Source organism: Anomalospiza imberbis, chromosome 5 (assembly GCF_031753505.1).
Source record: "Anomalospiza imberbis isolate Cuckoo-Finch-1a 21T00152 chromosome 5, ASM3175350v1, whole genome shotgun sequence".
Classification (NCBI taxonomy): Eukaryota; Metazoa; Chordata; class Aves; order Passeriformes; family Viduidae; genus Anomalospiza; species Anomalospiza imberbis.
Genome location: NC_089685.1, coordinates 37,735,203 through 37,755,677, shown reverse-complemented (window position 1 = coordinate 37,755,677; position 20,475 = coordinate 37,735,203). Strand labels below are relative to the sequence as shown.

The window sequence follows — 20,475 nt, the reverse complement described above, 5'->3', positions numbered from 1 at the left end:
AAAGACAAGCAAAGACTATTGTAAAAGATGTTTTTGATTGTGACTGGCTTTTTAGTATAAGAAAAAAGGGCATAACAAAGGACAGTATGGGATATTATTCTCTTGAAAAAGTGATATGTAAGATTTAACTGCAAATAAAGCCCTTAAAAAACCCAAACCACCCAGTGAATAATTACCCACATCTTTGACAAGGTGATGAATCTTCTACTCTGTACCCATATGTCTAAAGGTCTTTCCTGGGATATTGCACTTCCAGGAGACATTACAGACCAGCTGCTGATACTTACAGCTGAGATGCTGCAACCTGCAGGAGCATAATGATCTCTTCAAATCCCAAAGTCTATGATTAGGTGACTAAGACAATTATACTTTGTTTGAATTCTATCAAATAATATTGATGTATACCTGCTGAGGAAGTAGTTCTAAGTTCTTTGAGTTTCAAAATAAGGCATTATACTTCACTGGTTTTGGACAGATTTTTTGTCACTGAAATCCTGCTGAATCATTCGAACTGGAAACAGTACTTAATTTTGTTTCTACAGAGATTAGTTGTGCTGAATACAGAAGAATCACATCCTTCAGTATGTAATTTTGTTTTCATATTCATATATTTGAAATAGTATCTGTTAAGTAGTCCTGACTGCAAAAACATCAGACTGTGTTTTCAATAAATAATTCCACTTTAATGGCAAAGTAATAATTTAGACAGATACAGTGTGCACACCTGCAAAAAAAATATACGCAAGCTGGTTTACAAGCTAGAGGAACAATAAACCAATAGAAAATACATCATCCAGTTAAGTCCGATGACACCAAATACTTATTATTAGGGTTTTACAAAGACTACAAAAATTTTCAGATGATTTATTTCACTGTTTCTGTCTATTTACAAGATATGTTACATCAAAAATGTACAAAATATAAAATGTGTACAGACAAATGTTTCACAAACAATTTCTGAGCTGTAAACTAGGTGGACTCACTGAGATGTATTGCAGGAAGTTTTGTATATGTAATATTGTGTGTTTGTGAGCTAAATATGGCAGGAAAAGATTTGCAGGTTTGCTCAGAGCACAGGTACAAGAAAGAGCAGCTTTGAGTCAGTCAAGGTGTATGAACTGACATTTTGCATCAGAAATGGATCCAGGTTCGGGGGGCATGATGTTGGTCAGACTGAATCCTACGTGCATAAATTCAGAGTTTTATTAGGGCAATAGCACCGTGTAGGAACCTCTAGATTCAGTGATGCAGCTCAGTGCCATTTGGAAACTGCATTGATTTCTTTTAAGTTACAGCAGGTGGCCACGGGGTGGCCACGAGGAGTGAATAGCACCAGATACACATCCTGAAGGTAACATCCATGGAGGTGTACAGTATGTGACTACACAATGCCAGAGCCCTTCGGTACCTTCTTGCTCGTGTGCACCTATTTTAAGCATGGCTCTGGTGGTAAAAGAGTGTTTCCGGTTACTCTGAGCAGTCCGGATGCAGTCAGGTTGTAGCCTGCTGTGACATATGAACTTCAAACATTTTCAGACTTTTCCCCCCAAAAATGTATTGGTTTCATACAGATATTGAAACGTGCTAACTGTAGCATTGATAGTTCCTGCATAGTCGTAACAACTGTAAGTACAGGACAAACACACCAGGTAATAACAGCTTTTAGGTTTTGCATTCTGTATTTGTTTGCAACATACAGGAAATCTCAGCAAGTGAAACATCTCTTAACACCAACAGAATAAAATACAATATTTTTGTTTGTTTTTGATTTGATTTGTGCAAGGCTTTTTTTTCTTTTTTTTTTCTTTTTCTCTATATTTACAATACCCACCCAGTAGACTGTGCAAAACCAACCCACTTTTACAGTATAAACTCTTCCTCTTCCACAGTGGACATCACTGCTTCAGTGTTCTTTTATGCTGAATTCTTCATGTACAACTATAGCAATCAAAACAACATGCTGAAACTAGAAAAAGGAAAAAAAAAAACAAACCCATATATTTGTGCTCATGCTGCATCAAGTGCATCCAGCTCTGCTGGATAAATATTCAAAACATCTATCCTCCCAAAAATTCCATTCCATGGGACCAAATGGATTTGAGCCGATTTTGTCAGCATTTAAGTGGCAGTGAAAGTGGGTTTGGGTTCCTTGTATACTTCTGAGGGTAGGCAGAGAAATCTATTCACAAGATAAAAATATTATATAGCAACTGTTTTTTCTCGTATCCATTACTTTAAAAAATCATGATATACAGATATGAGGCTACTATGTTAACTGATGTTTTCTTGTTAGTAAATGAAGAAAAAAACAGTGTAAATTACCAATGGTTTAGGAATTAAACCAACTGTAAAACTGTTCTAGAAATCTGTTTTAAGGCAGTGAGACAGCACCATAAGAAATGTTCCTTCTTTCACTGAAAAGGCTCAAACAAATGAAGCCCTAAAAAGCCTTTAATCAGTGTTGGTTAATAATTGGTAGAAAACTGTTGTTAAGGAGTGGGCAGGCGGTTAAAAAAGACCCTTGTGGTAAAAATAACTTTATAAAATCTGTGACTTGTGTACTAAAAACTTTATGGAGCGCATCACCGTGACCATGGCAGTTAGAATTAAATTGGCACTTATCCAGCATATCACAGTCATGTTTTCTGGTGATTGCACAATACTGTTTGTGCTTTCTGAGTTACTATCATCTTTTACTCATTTTGGAATGGGCAGTAGTGTATAACACAAACACCACTGCCGTCCTGTGACCAGCACCATGTGGCACAACAGAGGTTAGAAGATAATTAGAAGACTGCATTATTCATGCAGCACCTCAAGATAAACTAAAGGAAAAAAAATCCAAAGAAGTTTCACTGTAAACTTGTACAGAGAAACACAGAAAGACAGAGAGAGAGAAAGAGGATAAGGGAAAAAAATATTCCAGTTTGGCTAACATGTGTGCAATCTGCTCAGATGCCCTTGGTCTAGGGCACTTTCCAGTTGACAAATGGAGTCTCACTTGGCTCCATAGGTATTGAAATGCCTTGAAATTAAACTAATTCAAGCTTTCCACTTCAATTTTTCTTCCTGACTTTGCAGAGTTAGGTCTCCTGCCTCCCTACAACACACCATTCTTACTGAGAGACCTCGGTGTGCTGCCTTAATACTGGCAGTGGTCTAGTGGAAACAGATTTTACCATTATCCTACAGCAAGATTTGTCCCTTTCAGAGAGTTGATTCAAGGGATGAATCCAAAATGTCGTCATGGTGGCTGGTGCTATCACTGTCACAGCTCTGTGCGCTCGAATAGTTGGCTGCCTCTTGAAGCCTCATTAGCATATTCATCTGAAAGAAGAAAGCAATATTTACATAATCTCTTCTCATTTAAAACAGCAGTGACCATGTTAAAATTTAATTAAGCTCCCCCGCTCTATGAGGTGTGCTGGTACCTAGAGGAGGAACCGTACAAAAGGATTTCAGAAAGGGCAGGGTGTTAGCAGCTCCTACTGGCACTCTTTTCATTGCCTTCTGGGTTAAAATAGAAGTCTAAAGGTCCAAAGAGGGATACAATGGAGCTGCCCAATAACTCTCTTTAATTCAGGGGTGAGGCCAGCTGCAGCTTCAACACAGGCAGAGGAAGGAAGTCATATCTCAGCTGGACATCTGGGCCCATATCTGGAGACAGTCAAGCTTCCAGACAATTTTTGGATGGTGTAGATGCATTACACTGGAAAAGCAACTGAAAACATAATCACAGTAACATACCCCCTCTACAAGAGAAAGATGGGGAGGGAATGAGAGAGGGGTGGACTGATGCCAGTTGCTTCATAAATGAGTTCCATCTGCTCTTGAGGGGCTGCTCTCAGGAGCGAAACAGCAACAGATCCTCCTACTCAGGAGAGTAGAGCCCATCATAATTTAGGAACTACTGGTACCTGAAAACCATCTGAAAATAATCGAATAGCAGCACTAAGATCCAGAAAATTACTTGGATGCTTGATTCCTGACTATATAATGGTCAGGATTTTATTTATAAAGCATCCACTTCTGCCAGCATGCTAGGGACTGCAAGCAATGTCGACAGTACTTCAGTGTTTTTCAAGGAACAAATACACTGTCGTTATTAAAAGCAGGCAAAGAAAAACCAAAGCCAAAGATGTATTCCTAGCAGTTTGTGTTTTAAGCCCTTATTTCCAGTTCGTTCAGAAATCCTTACATCTCTATGCTTTTAACTTGCATGGTGAAGTTTCTCTAGGCACTGAACAGTGTTCAACACTTTGGCGTAGCTTTTGCTGAAGCTTTAACAGGTATTCATGCTTGTGAACACAGGATACCTGCGGTGGGTGTTCAATCCATCCTGCATGAGACGTGTCCTGTTTCCACAAGTGCAGGGTCTGTCCACCTATGCGCTCCATTGGAGGTGGGGGCAAACCCTCCAGTCACAACTTTCAAGCTTCTGATATTTACTCAGGTCCAGATGCTGACCAGAGTGTGCAGGGAGCAGGGGTGAGTGGAAACTGAACTCAGGCTGCCCATAGCCTGAGTTTTCACCATAATGGAGATTATGCTGTGCTGGAAGCCTGTCCAACACACTCACCAGAAGCTCAACTCACAGGGCCAAAATATCACCTGGAAGCTTATGGAACGGAAGAGAAGTGCAAATAAGATGATTTTCTACACTTCTTCAGGACACTGTCTGTTTTTGAACATGAAACACTGAGGCTGAGGAACCGTTTCCTTAACACAGTTAAGAGTTAAGCACATTTTCCTCTGAGAAATTCCCTTTTCCAAGGAGAAATTCTAGAAATACAACCTAGTCTAGAAATACATTTCTCTAAAATGGTATTTTGAATTGTGATAAAGGCAGTCCACAGAGAAAGCACTACACAAGAACAGCAGTTCAACATATGCATTTTAATAGTCCATTATCAGAGGAGGCAATGGTAAGCCTGAATGTCTGGGATCATATTTAAATAAAACAATACGTGGTATTGAGGGAAATCAACTTCTTATCATTTAATGCCACCACGCTTGCATTCTTTATACATTAGGACTATTATACAGTCATCAGTTATCTCAAAATATTATGAGAAATGGGAGGATGGCTAATTTCTATTTTCACTAAATTCTCTATGATGGGTAAGTTAGATAATGTGAATATCGCAGTCCTTCATTTTTATAATGTAGATAAAAAACTGCCTGATGAAGAAAGATGTTTTCATGATAAAAATTATTAATAAGATGATGAAGCTTGATTATTATTATTATTATTATTCTCAAACAATATAATGATGAAGACCTGATACATGGTACCAGATACCAAATACATCTGGGCAGATGGGAAATACAAACAATGTAAGGACATACTCATGTGTTGGTGATAAATGCCCTCCTGCTTCCTTTAATTTTCAATATTTTCATAAATTATAGGAGGATTCATTTTAAAAGCCTATTCTGGAACAGGTGCACAGTACTTTTTTACTGCACAGTGTACAGTTTAACATGTGAGAGTAAAAAAGGCTGAAAAGGCTTTTCCCCAAAGTTCGAATCTTACCAAGGGATCCCCCTCTGTATCAGTCTGTGGAACATGTTTAGAGGTTGTTCCTTCTTTTGCTGATGCATAACCTTCATAACCAACATCTTCAGGCCTTAACTGAAGTAGTGATGGCCACTCATGCTGTAGAGTTGCAGAGCTCCATGGATAGGTATCAGCTACCCACTTGGAGGGATCCTCCCAGGGTGCCCTCTTACCGTACATCTACATTATGGATATAACACAAGTAAGTATTTTACAGAGTTTTTAGTACCAGTTGTAACAGCAGAAAAAAAAGTCATCACAAACATAAAAACCATTTTAGAAAGAGATTTGCTTTCAGATGTTCTCAGTATTCAGGTAAAATAAGACCTTAAGGAGATTGGATCATCGCCAATAATGATCCTTCAATACACAGAGTGGCTGCAAGTTGGAAAATGCTCCATAACTACAGAAACTTGTAGACAACAGCAAGTGCTTGATACAATGTGAAATGAGACCTCCAGGTAATTTGCTTAAGGCGTATCAGGGAAATTAACACAGACCTATCAAAAGCATTCAAGTTAATTGGATTTGGTTTGAAGTGAATTAGAAGGTGACGGTACAGATTGTTCACTTCTCCTAGCAAAATGAGATGCTGAAGCAGACATCTGTCCACATCCTAAATGTGGTAACTTTCAAAAGGTCAAGAGAAGAACTTCACAAGGGATATCTTTTTCCTCACTATGAAGCATAAAATGCTTATGAATCTGGGAGGAGGACAGAGGAAGAATGAGAATATTGTAATTTTAGGAGATCTGGTAGCATCCTCACTGAAATTCACCCCTCTCTGTATTGCTGTTCACAAGCAGCATGTTAGATGAGAGCCCTTTGGTAGCTGCTTTAAAGGTTTCCTTTAGCTGTGACAATGATACACTGGGATGCCGAGCCATCCATCAGGGCTTTTTGTAATTTCTCCTGCCTCAAACAGTTTCACACAATCCAAGGAACACCATGCTATTGGCAGGGCATGCACTCATGGAGGATACAGGTGGGCTGTACTCCTAAAGGGAGTACAACAGGGGAGGACTTCAGTGATAAAGGCAGAAGGATGGGTTGTGCTTATCACTGCAACACCTGCTGCCAGGAACTTGCTGAATGCAGAGCTTCAAGTTAGGCAGCCAAGTTCCCTGTATTAGGCACAGAGATACCCAGACTGCTTCTGCCCTGCACTGAGGCTAGGCTGCTACAAAAGGGATCTGCCTAAATAGGCGAAGAGACATTTTTCTCAGAGGTAGCAGGATAACTCCAGGCTGTAGCACTTCCCTTCATCTGAGATTAACAATGACTAAATCTTTTCTGGAATCTAGAGAAAGGCTTGTAAATCCTATGTCTGACAAGTGAGTTTGCAAAGTACTTGACCAGAAAGGCAGTCTTTATCCATCTTTGGTTCCAGGAACATTTAATTATAGGATATAAAAGATTTCTGTTTATTACTAATAACTTTATTCTATGGAAGCCATCCAAAGCAGATAAAAATTGGTACAGCTCACAAAACAAATATATTTTCTTCTATATGCTGCCATCTTCTGCTGCACAACTGAAATTTTCATTTAAGCAGTTACCCTGTATGCCTGGGAAAATATGAATATGAAGAGTATCACTGCATTTTTATAGCTGGTCTAAACAAGTGCTGTTAATCTCACTGTGGCTGCTCTATCGAATGTTTGGCAGTATTCTGCACAAGGCGCAAAAACTGTAATTCCCAGAGAGGTAAGCAGTTTTAGGAAAGCAGGAGATATTCAACAAGGCAGGATTCTAAACCTCCATTGCATCAGTATGTCACTGTGTCAATACAGGTGATAAAGAAACTGCAGCTGCTTACACAGTTCTTTGCCTAGTCCTAACAATCCCCCCTGCACTATGCAGTAATATCTTTTGGTGTGACGTGTGGAAAAAAATCCCTTTCCACAAAGCTTAATTTTAGAGGACATAGAATTGCAGTGCACAAACAAAAAAAAAAAAAAAAAAAAAAAAGGAAAAGGGAGAAAGCCAATTAAAGACTGGGGGGAAAATACAAAAAAAGAGAGAGAATGGATTAATGTAGATATTTAGGTTTCCTCTAAAGATGTGGAATTATCCAAAATCCTAACCTCCTCTAGTATAACCCGGAGAGTTATCCTCCCGGTGAAAACCTCATTGCAACCTTCCAGGGGGCTTATAAAAATGAGGGGGGACAACATTTTAATGTGGGCAGATAGTGTTAGGACAAGGGAGATGGTTTTAAACTAAAACAGGAGAGATTTAGATTAGATGTTAGGAAGAAATTCTTTACAGTAAGTGTAGTGAGGCACTGGAAAAAGCTGCCCAGAAAAGTTGTGGATGCCCCATCCCTGGAAGTGTTCAAGGCAAGGAATTAGGTATATTTTAGGTCCCTTCCAATCCAAGCCTTTCTATGGTTCTATGAAAACATCTTTGTTCACAAACTTTTTCCCACAAATCTGTGTACCTACATGTGCATATAGGTGGTAGGAGCTATTTTCTGGTACCAGTGTAAAGCTCATTAACAGTTCCATTCAGGGGTAGGCTGAGACTGCCTTGACTCAGGGAGACAATCTGAGCTGTATTTAGCCATGCTGAAAACTCTTAAAACAATGGAAAAAACCCAACTTCCTCCAGTCATAGAGAAGAAACCCTCTTCATAAAATACAAGGTATGTTAGTGCTGGAGCAGACAAAGCCAAATTATACACCAGAGTAAGAGCAGGTCAAAAGGAATTTGAGTCTGTCTTCTATAACCCAAAAATTTTCCTCTTGCAAATGTAACAGCACTCATACCAGGGTGTACTGTTTAAAAACAGCTTGGAGAAAGCCTTTGAAAGCAATTAAAAAAAATTTTTAGGAAACAAATTACATACCTGGAGTCCTTCTCTCACAGCTTCCAGAAGATATGGAACCAGGGAATAGTTCCAAAGGTCTGTGAACCACACTCTGGAGCCATCAACATCCATAGGGCAAGGGAGGAAGAGACGGGGACCTGAGAAGTCAAGTTATAAAAAAGGTCTAACTAGGAAACACACTTAATCTTCTCAAAATTAAAAGAGCAGTACTGGAACAAGCTCAAGTTAAGAGAATACTAAAACAGGACTAGCACTAAAGGAGCTAACAGTTTCCTGTTATTAAAAATGAACTGGTGTCACTTAGTCCAATTTTAGGGCCTGATGAACACTTACAAGTTTTATGGCAAAGCTATGTAAAAGCTGACATCTTTGCTAACACAATTATTCCATTAAAAGACCGCAGGTCCAAGGGTTTTTACTGCTGTAATTATACTGCAGTGTGAAAGCAGAAGAAAATAATTAAGCTTAGGAAAGTTACTATTGGGGTCATTTTTTTTCAATTTAGTTTATAAACAAGTGATATTTTACTTGAAAGTATTTAGCAGCAAAGGAAAAACTACCAGGAAATACATATACTCTCTTATTAAACTTTCCATTTTCTTTTAAATCTTTCTGACAACTAGACAAATTCCCCATACCTGTGTTGTGCTTCCCACTGAGACATGGCAACTTAAGGGAAAAAAAAAAAAATCACAAATCCCTAAAATGCTCAGCCTGCATCCTTATTACAAACCATTCCACCAGTGAACTCACCAATGGTTACATCTGAAGAGCTGTGTGTTTCTAGGAAGCTGTTGAGATGATGCCATGTTTTGGGGATCCAGTCAATGATTTTCATAAGCTCATTATTGCGTATGCTCTTTTCTATTTCAGTTTCAATCAGTTTCCTTCTCAGATATCTTCCTAAGAAACCTTTAACAGGCTCTGTGTGATTAGCACACAGCACCCACCTGGGTAGAAGAAATAAATGTCAAGAAAGCAATGAATAGCAAATTATTTCCTCTTAAATATATAGATGAAAGTAATGTCATAGAGTCTCATTAGTCAGCAAGTGTTAACACTGCTCCAATAAACCTCATTACTGCTCACTGTTTCAATACAGCCATTTCAGGTTCCAGCAGGAATTCAAGACACTGCTGAAGACACAATGCAATCATTTTCAGCAACTTGCTAGAGGTGCCAGACAGTATCTTATTTCTTTTACCATTCCCCAACACCATTCCGAGACCCATCAACAGAGGAGAGACACTGAAACTGAAATGCTTTACTGTGATGAGACACAAGATCAATATTTGTCAAGGAACTGGGCTCAGAAGCAGGGAACTGTGCAAACATGGCCACAGTAAATACAGAGAGAATGTACCTGAAATTGTGATGCATCTCCAGATTTGGCGAGGAAGAAACTCCTTGGTTCATGGTTCCAATAATATAGGGCCTGGAAATATAAAAGCAGTAGGATTTTTTGAGGGAGAATTCATTAAAATATTAAGAGTATATTCCTTCTCACTATCTGTACTAGGCCAATTTCAAGAGTCTGAGTGTACTATAGTCATAGATTTAAAATATTTCTGAGGTACAATTTTGAAAATGTTTATTCTTGTATGATTTCCCTCTTGCACATATGTAGTTTACTAGTGCCCATCTGTAATGAAGAAATAAATAAAGCAATTCTGCCTTAATGTAATTCATAATTTGGCAGTATGCTTAGCTTTTTAATTTCAAAAGCCAGTGAATCTCATGAGTAAGACATTGCATGCAATGATTTTATCAAGTCCCTATGATATTACTTTTACAGTAGAAATAACCAACGTTATAGGCCAGTAAAAGTTCTAGAAAACATTATTTTTACTCTTGCTTGAGAAGAACGGACAGTCAGCCAACTTTATACTTCTGCACTGCTGCAAGAAATCTGTGGGAAGGGCAAATCTGCTAGCTTCACAGCTGCTTCTCTATGGCATGGTTTATCCCAAATTCCCCTATTACAATGTGTAAGCTGTTCTTACACTACTAATGAGCTTGTGTGATCTGACAGGGTGCAAAGGATAACACTACAATTCAGTCAAGTGCTTAAGTATATTCTTAAATTTTGTGGTACATTTACATCTCACTGAGAAGCATGGAAGTCATGTTAATGAAGCGAAGGAGACAAATACCTTCTTGGCTGAGAGGGGTTAAAATTATTGAAGTACATAACAGCCTTGCAGATGGCCTATGGGACCCTAAGTTTTCACTGGGGCACTTTATTTTGCGAAATAACAAGGAGCTTTTACTCTTTTAATTGTAAAACCTGTATGCAAGAAGAGAGAAGTGGTACTACCTACCATTTATTGTATTTACAGTTGAGGAAACCATTGAAGATGTCACTTAGTGAACTGATGTGGTGGAGGTTATCAAGAATTATGACGACAGGGAGGTCAGCACCATTGTTGTCAGCACTGCATTGCTCAGCTAAGTTTGCTAGATATTGTCGCAGATCCTTCAGCAGAATTAATTAAAAAAAAAATCACAAAAAAAACACAAGCCCAGAAAAGATTAATCCAATTACACCACAGATGTAGTTTCACTGGAAAAAAACTTCAGAAAGATTACATGACTGCTAAAGAGTTTTCCTTCTGTAGATCACTCAGCTGGATCTGCACATGCAGGAACACATGCTGCTTACACAGGGCAACATTGAAACCACATGCTAGGAAAAAACAAAGGTGATAAACACAAGGCAAATGACTAAAGCATTCTGACTTGGGGGATACATTCCTTAGAAATTTGCTGATAATATATCTTATATCCAGAGGAAAATACATTGCAATAAAATATGCCATTTACAATGGGCTGGGATACTCATATTAATTTTTGGACCTTCCTTCTTATGAGTACCACATTTATATATCAAAACCCCACCACACCATCACAAAATTTTGGTGTATTGAACTACTCCTTAGCTATCTCCTTTCAGCACTCTCACTGAAAATCTGCCTGCCTTCTTGGAGATGCTTTATCACACCTCATAATAAAAAATTGGTGTGTAAATTCTTCTTTCCTGTCAGCTGTCTGGCTGCTGTTTAGTGTAGAAGTAAAAGAGAGCTTTCTATAAATCCAAAAAAATCATATTTTTTTCAACAGCTGTTCATGAGAATTTGGGCTAGTCAAGTTTTACACCTGTATCTCTAGAGGTATCTAATTTTGTCAGAGTTGGAAATGCTCAGTATTATGGAAAAAGTTCCTATTGCCATTTTATTTTCTGAATTAGGGATAGGAGAATCTTTACTTCTTTAATGGGAACATGCACCTTTTTATTTTAAGAAAGATTTTTCTTTGCCTTTTTATGATCAGGTGTCTCTCAGGGAACATTATAGGTGTCTTCTATGGAATAGTATCATCTGTATTATTCAAACAGCCTTGGTATTTGACAATGTTGCTTTTTCTTTTTTCTTTTTTTTTTATTACAAACTCAAAAATTCTACATGAATTTTGATAGAAGAGAAAGAGGAAAATAACCCCAACTAATCCAACCCCAAAAACAACAGTGAAACACCAATATACACAGACCAAGCAATTTACTAGAAATCCAAATGCTGGCTCTTTAGTGGGACAATTTTCTTTACAGATGTGTATAGTATAACAATAGAACATAAACACATTCTCTGCCAAAGTAAATGGTATCACAAATCCTCTGTATAAAAGCAGTGAAAAGCAGTTATTTTTTCCAGAACTGTCCTTTTGCCCCTTTGGGATCTGTATGTTCTCCCTTCTTTCATTAGCATTCATTATATTCTGTGCAAATCAGAAAGCTCTGGGCAAACCCTTTCATTTTTTTCCCCCCAGGAACCAGATTAGGGGTACACTCAATTCAGGACAGCCAGGTGAATATTATTATCTGTGGCTAGCACAGTAGTCCTGCTAGAAACCTGATAATCTGAGCTATGTAAATCACTGGGAACGTGACATGATGTGTGAGGCAATTTCAGTATGGCCAGCTTCCTGACCGATGCACACCAGAAATCATGGCAGTTGTACCTCCCCAGTGCTGATGAAGAAACTGAGCCCAAGAAAGTAATTTCAAATCACCCCTTTGAAATTTTGCTAACAAAGGCGGATGTTATCATCATAAAAAAGCAAGTCACACTAGTATTACTATATAGCCAACCTTCTGACAAAGGAATTACAGACACTTCAAAAATTTAATTTACATAGGAGTTGGATGCTGCATCTATACTTAAAGTAGGTTTCCTCAAGGGACAAAAAATTGAGACTTCTTTGACAGCGCTTCAATGGTTCGTTTAGAAGAGAAAAATCTGGTCTCTGTACATCACTGGGATTGGAGACTGAATTCTCGTAGGAAGAAATGTTAACTGAACAGCAAAAGAGTACACCCATTAACAGACTCTGTTCTGCATCATCACTACATATTGGGCAGTAGATTATGTTTTTAACTGTAACTTACCTTGCTTGACTTGTGATCTATGTTAAAAGTTGCAATTGCATCCTCAGTTTTTTTCCTGCCAGATTTAGTTATAATATATTCAGCCAGCCTGTTAGCTAAATAGGTTTTTCCTGTGCCACTGGGTCCCGACAGAATAATTCTGCGATGCTCCATCAGTAAATTAAAGTACCGTTGGGTAATTGGCTTAGGAATTAATGTGTCAAACACAAAACTGTCCAAACTGTTTTCTTCTACTCCTGGGGATAAAAGAAAATAAAAGAAAAATGGCCTGTCTTATCCTTGCTAAGGTAGTTACTTGGCCCAGCACCTGATGGCATCATGGCATCAGTGCAAAGCAAGGTAAGATACATTTTACATCAAATCTTTTAAAGCGAATCTCTGTTAAGGACTTCTTTACTGTAGAAATACTGGTATCCTTCCACAATAAATTAAACAGCAGTGGTGAGTTGAGATGAGTGGGAGAGATGCAATCAAAGTAAATGTGAAGAGAAGGCTCAGTGAGGCAAAGATATATGTTTCAGACATTATAGGCAATGATGACAAAAAAAAGGTCAAAGTGACAGCCACAAAGGTTACCAGTTGTCACATCAATGTATGTAAAGTACTCCTGAAGGCCCCCTCTACCCTCCAATACCAAATCCCTAGAGTTTTTAAAATGTATAGAATTTTTCCTGTGGAACTAAATAAAGCATTAGTATTTCTCATTGTAATCTCTGTTTTGAGGTTGGATTTTTGCCACTGTTTAGAAATCTGTACTTTGGTGTGATTTGGCAGTCAGGCAGGGGAGGACAGACATTCTTAGATTTCCCTCAAAATGCTGCCATAGATATTATGCAATGTCTTACAGACAGTTTATGTGATAAATGTGCCCTCAAAGTAGACACAACACAGAAAAGTCAGGTGTGGAAAAATAAACATAAAAGGATAGGGAACTGCAGTGTAGAACTCTACGCTATCTGCAGAAGTATTCTTCGTGTTTTACCTTTCAGGTTCACAGTGATGATGTTATTATCTCCAACCAGATATCCACAAGGCAGCAGTTCAGGCACTTCTAGGCTATGGGCTCTAGTTACATCCCCTATACAATAGCTAGCAATGCAGTCAGAGCTTAAACCCAGGCTAGTAGTTGGATCCACTCGAAAAATATACTCCTGAAATTATATGAAAACATAAGTCATAAAAATATTTATTGAATGAAAGCTATTTGGAAAACTGCCTACAGTCATAAAAAAAAAGAACTGCGACACTGAGAATAAAGCTTAATAGTGGTTGTTGGTAGCTATATATCAAAAAAAAACTCAAACCAAAACAAAAACCTGGCAAGACAACTCAAAGAATACAGAAATTTTCTAAAGTGAAAAAAAATTTGTAATAATACTTAAGCCAATTTTTCAGAATCTTACCTTAAAGAGACGTCTGATTACACCATCTAAAACGTCCCATTTTGTTTTTCCACTGACTCCAATTGATCCTATCAGGTATGCATGTGGCTTTTGATCCTGCAAAGAGAGATTTTTTGGAAACTGGACTAAAAATGGTGCTAATTAGTTTTCTATGAAGAGTCATAGTTTGCTAATGAAGAATATTATTTAGAATGAGAGGTTACAATTTTGGTAATAATCCCTGTGCCAGAAATAGGTATAAACTGCATGACTATGATGCATCTTTATGAAGAAGGGAATGCAGAATCTTGTTCTGCTCTTTGATTGCATCTGTGTTTTTAAAGACGTGACTAAAAATAAAGTTTGCACTGTATTTATAATTTTTTATAACACAGAACATGAAAACATGACAATACAAATTTTCAGCAGCAGTTTCATAGTTGCACTCTAAGGAGACCAATGTATAGATCTAATTTATAATGACTTTTAAACAGAGACAGCAAGCCCTGGGACATGCTACTGTTAATTAAACTAAGAATTAGTAGTGTCTAAGCCATCACAAAGACAGAAAGAGGCCATATGGTATGGCCTATAGTCCATGGAGCATGCCTAACTGTATTGAGCATGGATGACAGAGAAGAGAGCTGCAATCTATGGGACATCTCCCTTCAGTTCCTGGCTTAAAATACTGAAAAAAACATTGACCTATATATTCCAACATTTGCTTGAGCTATAATTCTGTTCTGGGTAATGCACTTACCTTGGCCCGACTATAGCCTTTGTTTATAGTGACTAAAATTTTGACACTATGACCTTCTTTGTGGATTGCTCCATCAGTGACATCATCCAACAAAATATCTACATTAAAAGAAGGGAAGTAATCAGTCTGAAAAATCACATTAATTATGTTCAGATCATCAGTTCAATATTTGTTCAAAGGATTTAAAAGTTAAAAATTTGGTTAAAAAGAAAGGCTGCCATGACAACAACTTGCCATTGTTATAACCTGTACTTATTCCTAATTCACCATTTCTGTCAGAGGTGAAAAAAAGTTACAAGTTGTCAATTTTTGCAGGAACATTAGGAGTTTTAGTCATGTAGAAATGAATAGAGAATCCACAAATAAAAAGAATCTTGCATCATAGTCTTATCTTTGCTTTCCCTCTTGAAACTTTTTCAAAATTACAATATATTCACAAAGTAATGTTGTTTAAAAACTAAATTAAATTTATGTCTTTGGGCACTCATTTGTGGCCTTTAGAATGTTGTATGAAGAGAAAATAAGAAATCCTTGCATTGATATTTTTGCTGTTAAGTAAAATAGCATTTAATTTCACTTTCCAGATAATTCCTTTGCCTTCTGTACATATAGCATGGATAGAGTCCTTTTCACCCCCACTAGAAAACCACTTTGGATTCCTCCAGAACATGGGACTCTATTTTCAGCCATTCCTCTAAGGAAAGGCTTAATTTTTCTTGGAGGTGAAGAGTGATTTTGATCTGCTCTGCACCTTTGCTTCTACCCCTTAATTAACTCCTAAAATGAGAAAGCAGATGTATTTCTGTTACAGGCTGGGCCTACAGCTTTACTGCAAGTGATAAAATTGCTGCTTTCTTCTAGAAGTTCCCTCTGAGATTTTACTGTTAAACATTTAATCTAACTATAAAATTAGATGAGATTATGGATTTGCATTTTCTTCAAAGGCCAGCACAGTAATCCCCTAACCTAAACCTTGTTTGTTATTACATCATCTTCATGATATAGTCTGCACAAGGTCAGATTTCATCCAAATTAAATGAGGTCCCAGTAAGATTCAGTCACTTGTTCAAAGGAAAACCAAACAAGGCTCATGAATATAATTTCAATTAATGTATTAAAACTAAGTTTTCATGTTTTTTCATGTTAAAAGTTTGATAACTTACATCCAGACCTAGGATGCAGATTCTGCTGTTGGTTTTTTTTTAATTCATTGAACAAAGAAGCTGCTTTTTTTTTTTTTGTGAGTTTTAATAAATCTATGCTTGCTCTGTTCCAGGCAGATTTTTTGCATCACCACTGAATGTTTCACTTCACTTGTCATGTGTTTTGGCATATTTGACAAACCTTTGAGCAAGCCTAAGAGCTTTGATAATTTCACAGTTTGTCTGAGGGCAAATTATGATATGATCCCCCTGCGAAATTTTTCAATCTCTAAATGACCCTTACACAGCCCTTTAAATTCATTCTTCTTTAAGTCTTTAGGAATGAGGAACCACTCTGTAGAAAAGAACAAATTCCACTTTCAAAGATCTCTCTCTATCACTGATACAAGGGGCTGAGAAAATGCCCAAGGGCCCCTAATTTCATAGTGGTACTAATTGTTTTAATCACCCCCTGCCAGGCATGCTATGATTACTTCAGTTCAATTCTTGTCAGAGCTCTGGCACTCTGGGCCAGTCTTGTACTGGTCCTTGTTTGCTCCTTTCACTCCAGTGACTGTCTGAAATAAGGGTGTCTGTAACCCCTATTCCAGGTTGCCACTCACACTGATCTGGAGGGTATCATCATACCTTAGGAAGTGACAGCGGATAGCTCGGTCATTTCCAGATGACCACAGTTGACTGGAGACATTGCTCCCGGAAAGCAATAGTATTTTTATAATACGATGAGCCAAAGCACTCAATTCTCTCAGCTTAATCCTCATCATGACGAACCTCCCCATATCTAAGGGACTTTTGTTCAGTAGTACTCCAGCTGTCTCAGAAATCCCACAAGACTTAGTAGGAAGCTGTCACCCTTCCAAGTTCTCTGGCATGGCAACAAAATGATCATCATAATGATCAAAAATTCTACACTAATAATCAAATGAAATTCTCCACTCCTCATTAGGCACCCTTATATCTTTAATTTCTTATAATGACAAGTAATTACTTTGCATGTGAGAAAAACATTTAGAACAATAACACACAAAATTATATAAAGTGTATGAAATAATGGAATCATTTAGGCTGGAAACACCCCTAATATCATCGAATCAAACCACTTCTCCCAGTCATCCTGTTCTCCTTCTTCCTTTCCCCTGTTTTCCCCTTCCTCTTTTTTTTTCCCAGCTTTTATTATTTTTATTCTTTTGCTGAACACTTCCTCCTAATTTTCTTCATTTTCATTCTTTTATCTTATCTTTTACCTTCCCTTTTCTATCTCCCATTTCTCTTCACCCACAGTATTCTCATCTAGTTCCCCCTCCTTTTCTTCAGACCTTTTTTCCTACATGTTTATTCCTGTATCTAGACAGAGTTAGTGCCAAACAACAAAGTCCTAATGACTGCTACTCATGAGAGACATTCTATAACCACCATATTGCAAAAAATTGTGTTACTTTTTTTGTTTTGCTTTCATTTGTTTTTTTTTTTTTTTTTAATATGTGTGGATCTGTGAGCAGTTAAATTTTTTCTCCTTGCTTTTGCAACACCTCATTGCATGTTGAGGCCTAGTTCAGGGTCCTCCATGCTAAAAGTTAAACCTTTCAAAGAGCTGTAATGTAAAAAAAAATATACCAATTTTCATACAAAATCTGATATTAACCAGAAAAGATGTTCAAATATCTGTGTAATCAATGACTGGCAAGATAATATGACTAACTGCCAATCCAAATTACAGTCAGTTTGGCATATTCCCACCTGTACTCTTGCCTAGACTCTTTCCACAATTATTAGCCACATTTTTATTGCTTCCAGAGACTGCATTATAATTTCTGTGGTGTCCATGCTAATGAGTGCTTCTTTGCTCCTGCTCTACTCCCGGTTCTAATGTTAGAGACAGCACTTCTGTTTCTTGGATACATTATCAAAACAAATGTAGAAGGCTTATTATCATAAAATCTGTGGCATGGAAAATAATCAAGTGTTAATGTTAAGGATGTGGACCAAAGTTCTGCTTGCTTTCTTTCATTCACAGAAGACAATGAGAGTGCCCAATTGATCAGGAGGGGTTTGGCTCCTGTGATAAATGGTGATTTAGTACAGCTAACTAACTGAACCAAATTTAAAAAAATGTTAGGGATAAAGCTAACTGAGACCACCTTCTGCCTTAGCTGCAAATATGAAGTCAAGTTAAGGGAGCTAAAATCTGTAAACAAAAAGAAGAAAGTTTCACATACTATACTCATATTTGTCCCATATGGGCAAGATAATAGAAAAATACAGTTGTCATGTATATTTCAAGAGATATTTATTTTCAAAGAAATCGCAAATTGGATGACCAAAGAGTATTGCAAACTCTTTGTAAACTCTCTTAATATAGGCAGAGAGTGTCATAGCTAGGAACAAAGCAAACATAATGAGCAGTCTGTTACTGCTGTTCAGGGGCTTCTAAAAGGTACAGTTCAGACATGACCACCAGCATTCTTCATCCTCTCTGTTACTGAATATATATTTGATGTTAACCTGAATGATATGATGTGTTTTGATTTCCAGTCATGCTTCTCCTGTGTGGCCCATTAAGAGGTTGAAAAATTCTTACTAACTGCTAAGACATGCATGTGCCCAAAGTATGCTTACCTGATGTAACCGATTCTGTGATGTTTAAATTGTTCAGAGATAGTCCTAGTGACTGCCGTGATGAAGAAGATGATGTGCTGCTTGATGACTCTGATGATGGCCGGGCAGGCTTTCCGGTATTTCCAGTCTCTGCCTTTAAGCGATCATTCTCAGCTTTCAGAATCTCAATTTCATTCTACATACAAAAGAAATCAACACCAAAGCACAGGACATTATTATTTTGGAAAACCAATGTTGGTGGCTAGTCTGGTGATGCTGTTCCCTTGAGCCAGTTAACTCGTTTACCACTTTCACAACAGAGATAAAACAGTGAAAACTGGATTGCCTTTACTTCTTAAATGAAGGGAAAGCCCCCAATAACCTTGTTTTAGCTTTTGCCTCAAGACAGATCCTAAATAATACCAGCTTCATGCTTTTGTGCTTATTGTACAGTTGACCATAATGTGAGTGTGATTAGAATTTTCCCAGCTATCCCCATTTTTTTTTCAGCTACTTTCTATTGTCAAATACTTAAGGTAACAGTTAGTTAAGAAAGTTACTGGATATGTCAATGTTTCTAAAGTCACAGAAATTTGTTACTGCCATTGAATATAAAATTTAAGCAGTAACTTCACAGAGAAATTAAATTAAAAATTAGAAATTGGTAGTTTAACAGTTTCATATCCCTTATTGCTATCAAATGAGATTTTTGATCATTCAAATACAGGATTGTTCACATAGCAATGAGAAAACTCTCTGATGAAAACAGACAGTGACAGATGAATCAGAACAACTAGAATTTTTTAGCTAAATCCTCTGTGGTGCCAAGTGATTATTGAATGTACAATAATAAAACGAAAACTTAGACTGAGAACAGCCTGGTACCATCTAAATCTAGCTTCCAGTCGCTTCACATAGTGCATTACAAAGCAACTGCTTATTCTTGCAGATGGTTCTGCACATCAAATTTATTTCTACAGTCACTATAACTCTGCTAAAAGTCTCACTTTTTAAATGGAGGCTGCACAGCTATATTATACAAGTAAAAACATAAGGGATAGATAGCACCATAAAAACCCTTCTACAGCTACAAAAGGATTAGATCACATACACACAGGTGAGGAGACAGTGAAAGGGAAAGGACAAACCAGCATAATAGTAACAGAAGGCAATAGATGGGTGTATCAGTTTAGTCTAGGGTGCAAATCAGGACCCACTCTGCAATTTATGCTGTTTAATTACATAGCTCTTAGCAGTCTTCCATTCACCTGAGCTTTAGGTTTTTAAGGTGCTTTGAATCTGAAAGTATTCATGTATCACTTCCACCAGTCCTATTTTTCCCCTTACCAATTCTCATCAATCCTCTAAAATATTACAGTTTGGCAACTGCAAGGTGGCTGCCTGCTCTTTTGGGTGAACTTCAGAAATGGTGATTACCAGTAATAGCATCTCAACTAGTTGCCTCTGCCCAGATTTGAGGAAGTTCCGACTTTGGAGAACTGTGCCTACAGCAGACTCCTCCCTCTGGGGAGTTCGCCTGGTTTAGGCACTCATCTCCCAGTATGAGACTGTAATCAGATGATAAGTCTTCACATCTTTTTCTCCACCACTGTAATTAACTGCATTCTGTTCCTCACAGTTCCTTAAAACTTTCAGTGCCTCGAGATCAATGCCTTACTTATGTCTGGACAAATGAAACCGTATTTATTGACCAGTTCTTGATTAAGACTTCCCTCTAATT

At 37.6% G+C, this 20,475-nt stretch overlaps 1 protein-coding gene across 14 annotated transcripts in view; it reads right to left on the bottom strand.

The window, feature by feature from the left end:
* Positions 1-661: 661 nt before the first annotated feature.
* Positions 662-20,475, bottom strand: part of NAV3 (neuron navigator 3) — a 515,975-nt gene continuing 496,161 nt past the window's right edge. For 13 of the 14 annotated variants that reach the window (XM_068190278.1, XM_068190277.1, XM_068190279.1 and 10 more), the window contains 11 exons: positions 18,756-18,930; positions 14,977-15,074; positions 14,238-14,333; positions 13,817-13,985; positions 12,835-13,070; positions 10,715-10,869; positions 9,757-9,828; positions 9,147-9,343; positions 8,412-8,530; positions 5,537-5,740; positions 662-3,327 (listed from right to left, as the gene is read on the bottom strand). In XM_068190278.1, the coding sequence (XP_068046379.1) occupies positions 3,208-3,327; positions 5,537-5,740; positions 8,412-8,530; positions 9,147-9,343; positions 9,757-9,828; positions 10,715-10,869; positions 12,835-13,070; positions 13,817-13,985; positions 14,238-14,333; positions 14,977-15,074; positions 18,756-18,930 (1,641 nt within the window). In that variant the 3' untranslated portion in view covers positions 662-3,207. The remainder of the gene's footprint in view (positions 3,328-5,536; positions 5,741-8,411; positions 8,531-9,146; positions 9,344-9,756; positions 9,829-10,714; positions 10,870-12,834; positions 13,071-13,816; positions 13,986-14,237; positions 14,334-14,976; positions 15,075-18,755; positions 18,931-20,475) is intronic. The other variant, XM_068190273.1, reaches the window with a different exon arrangement.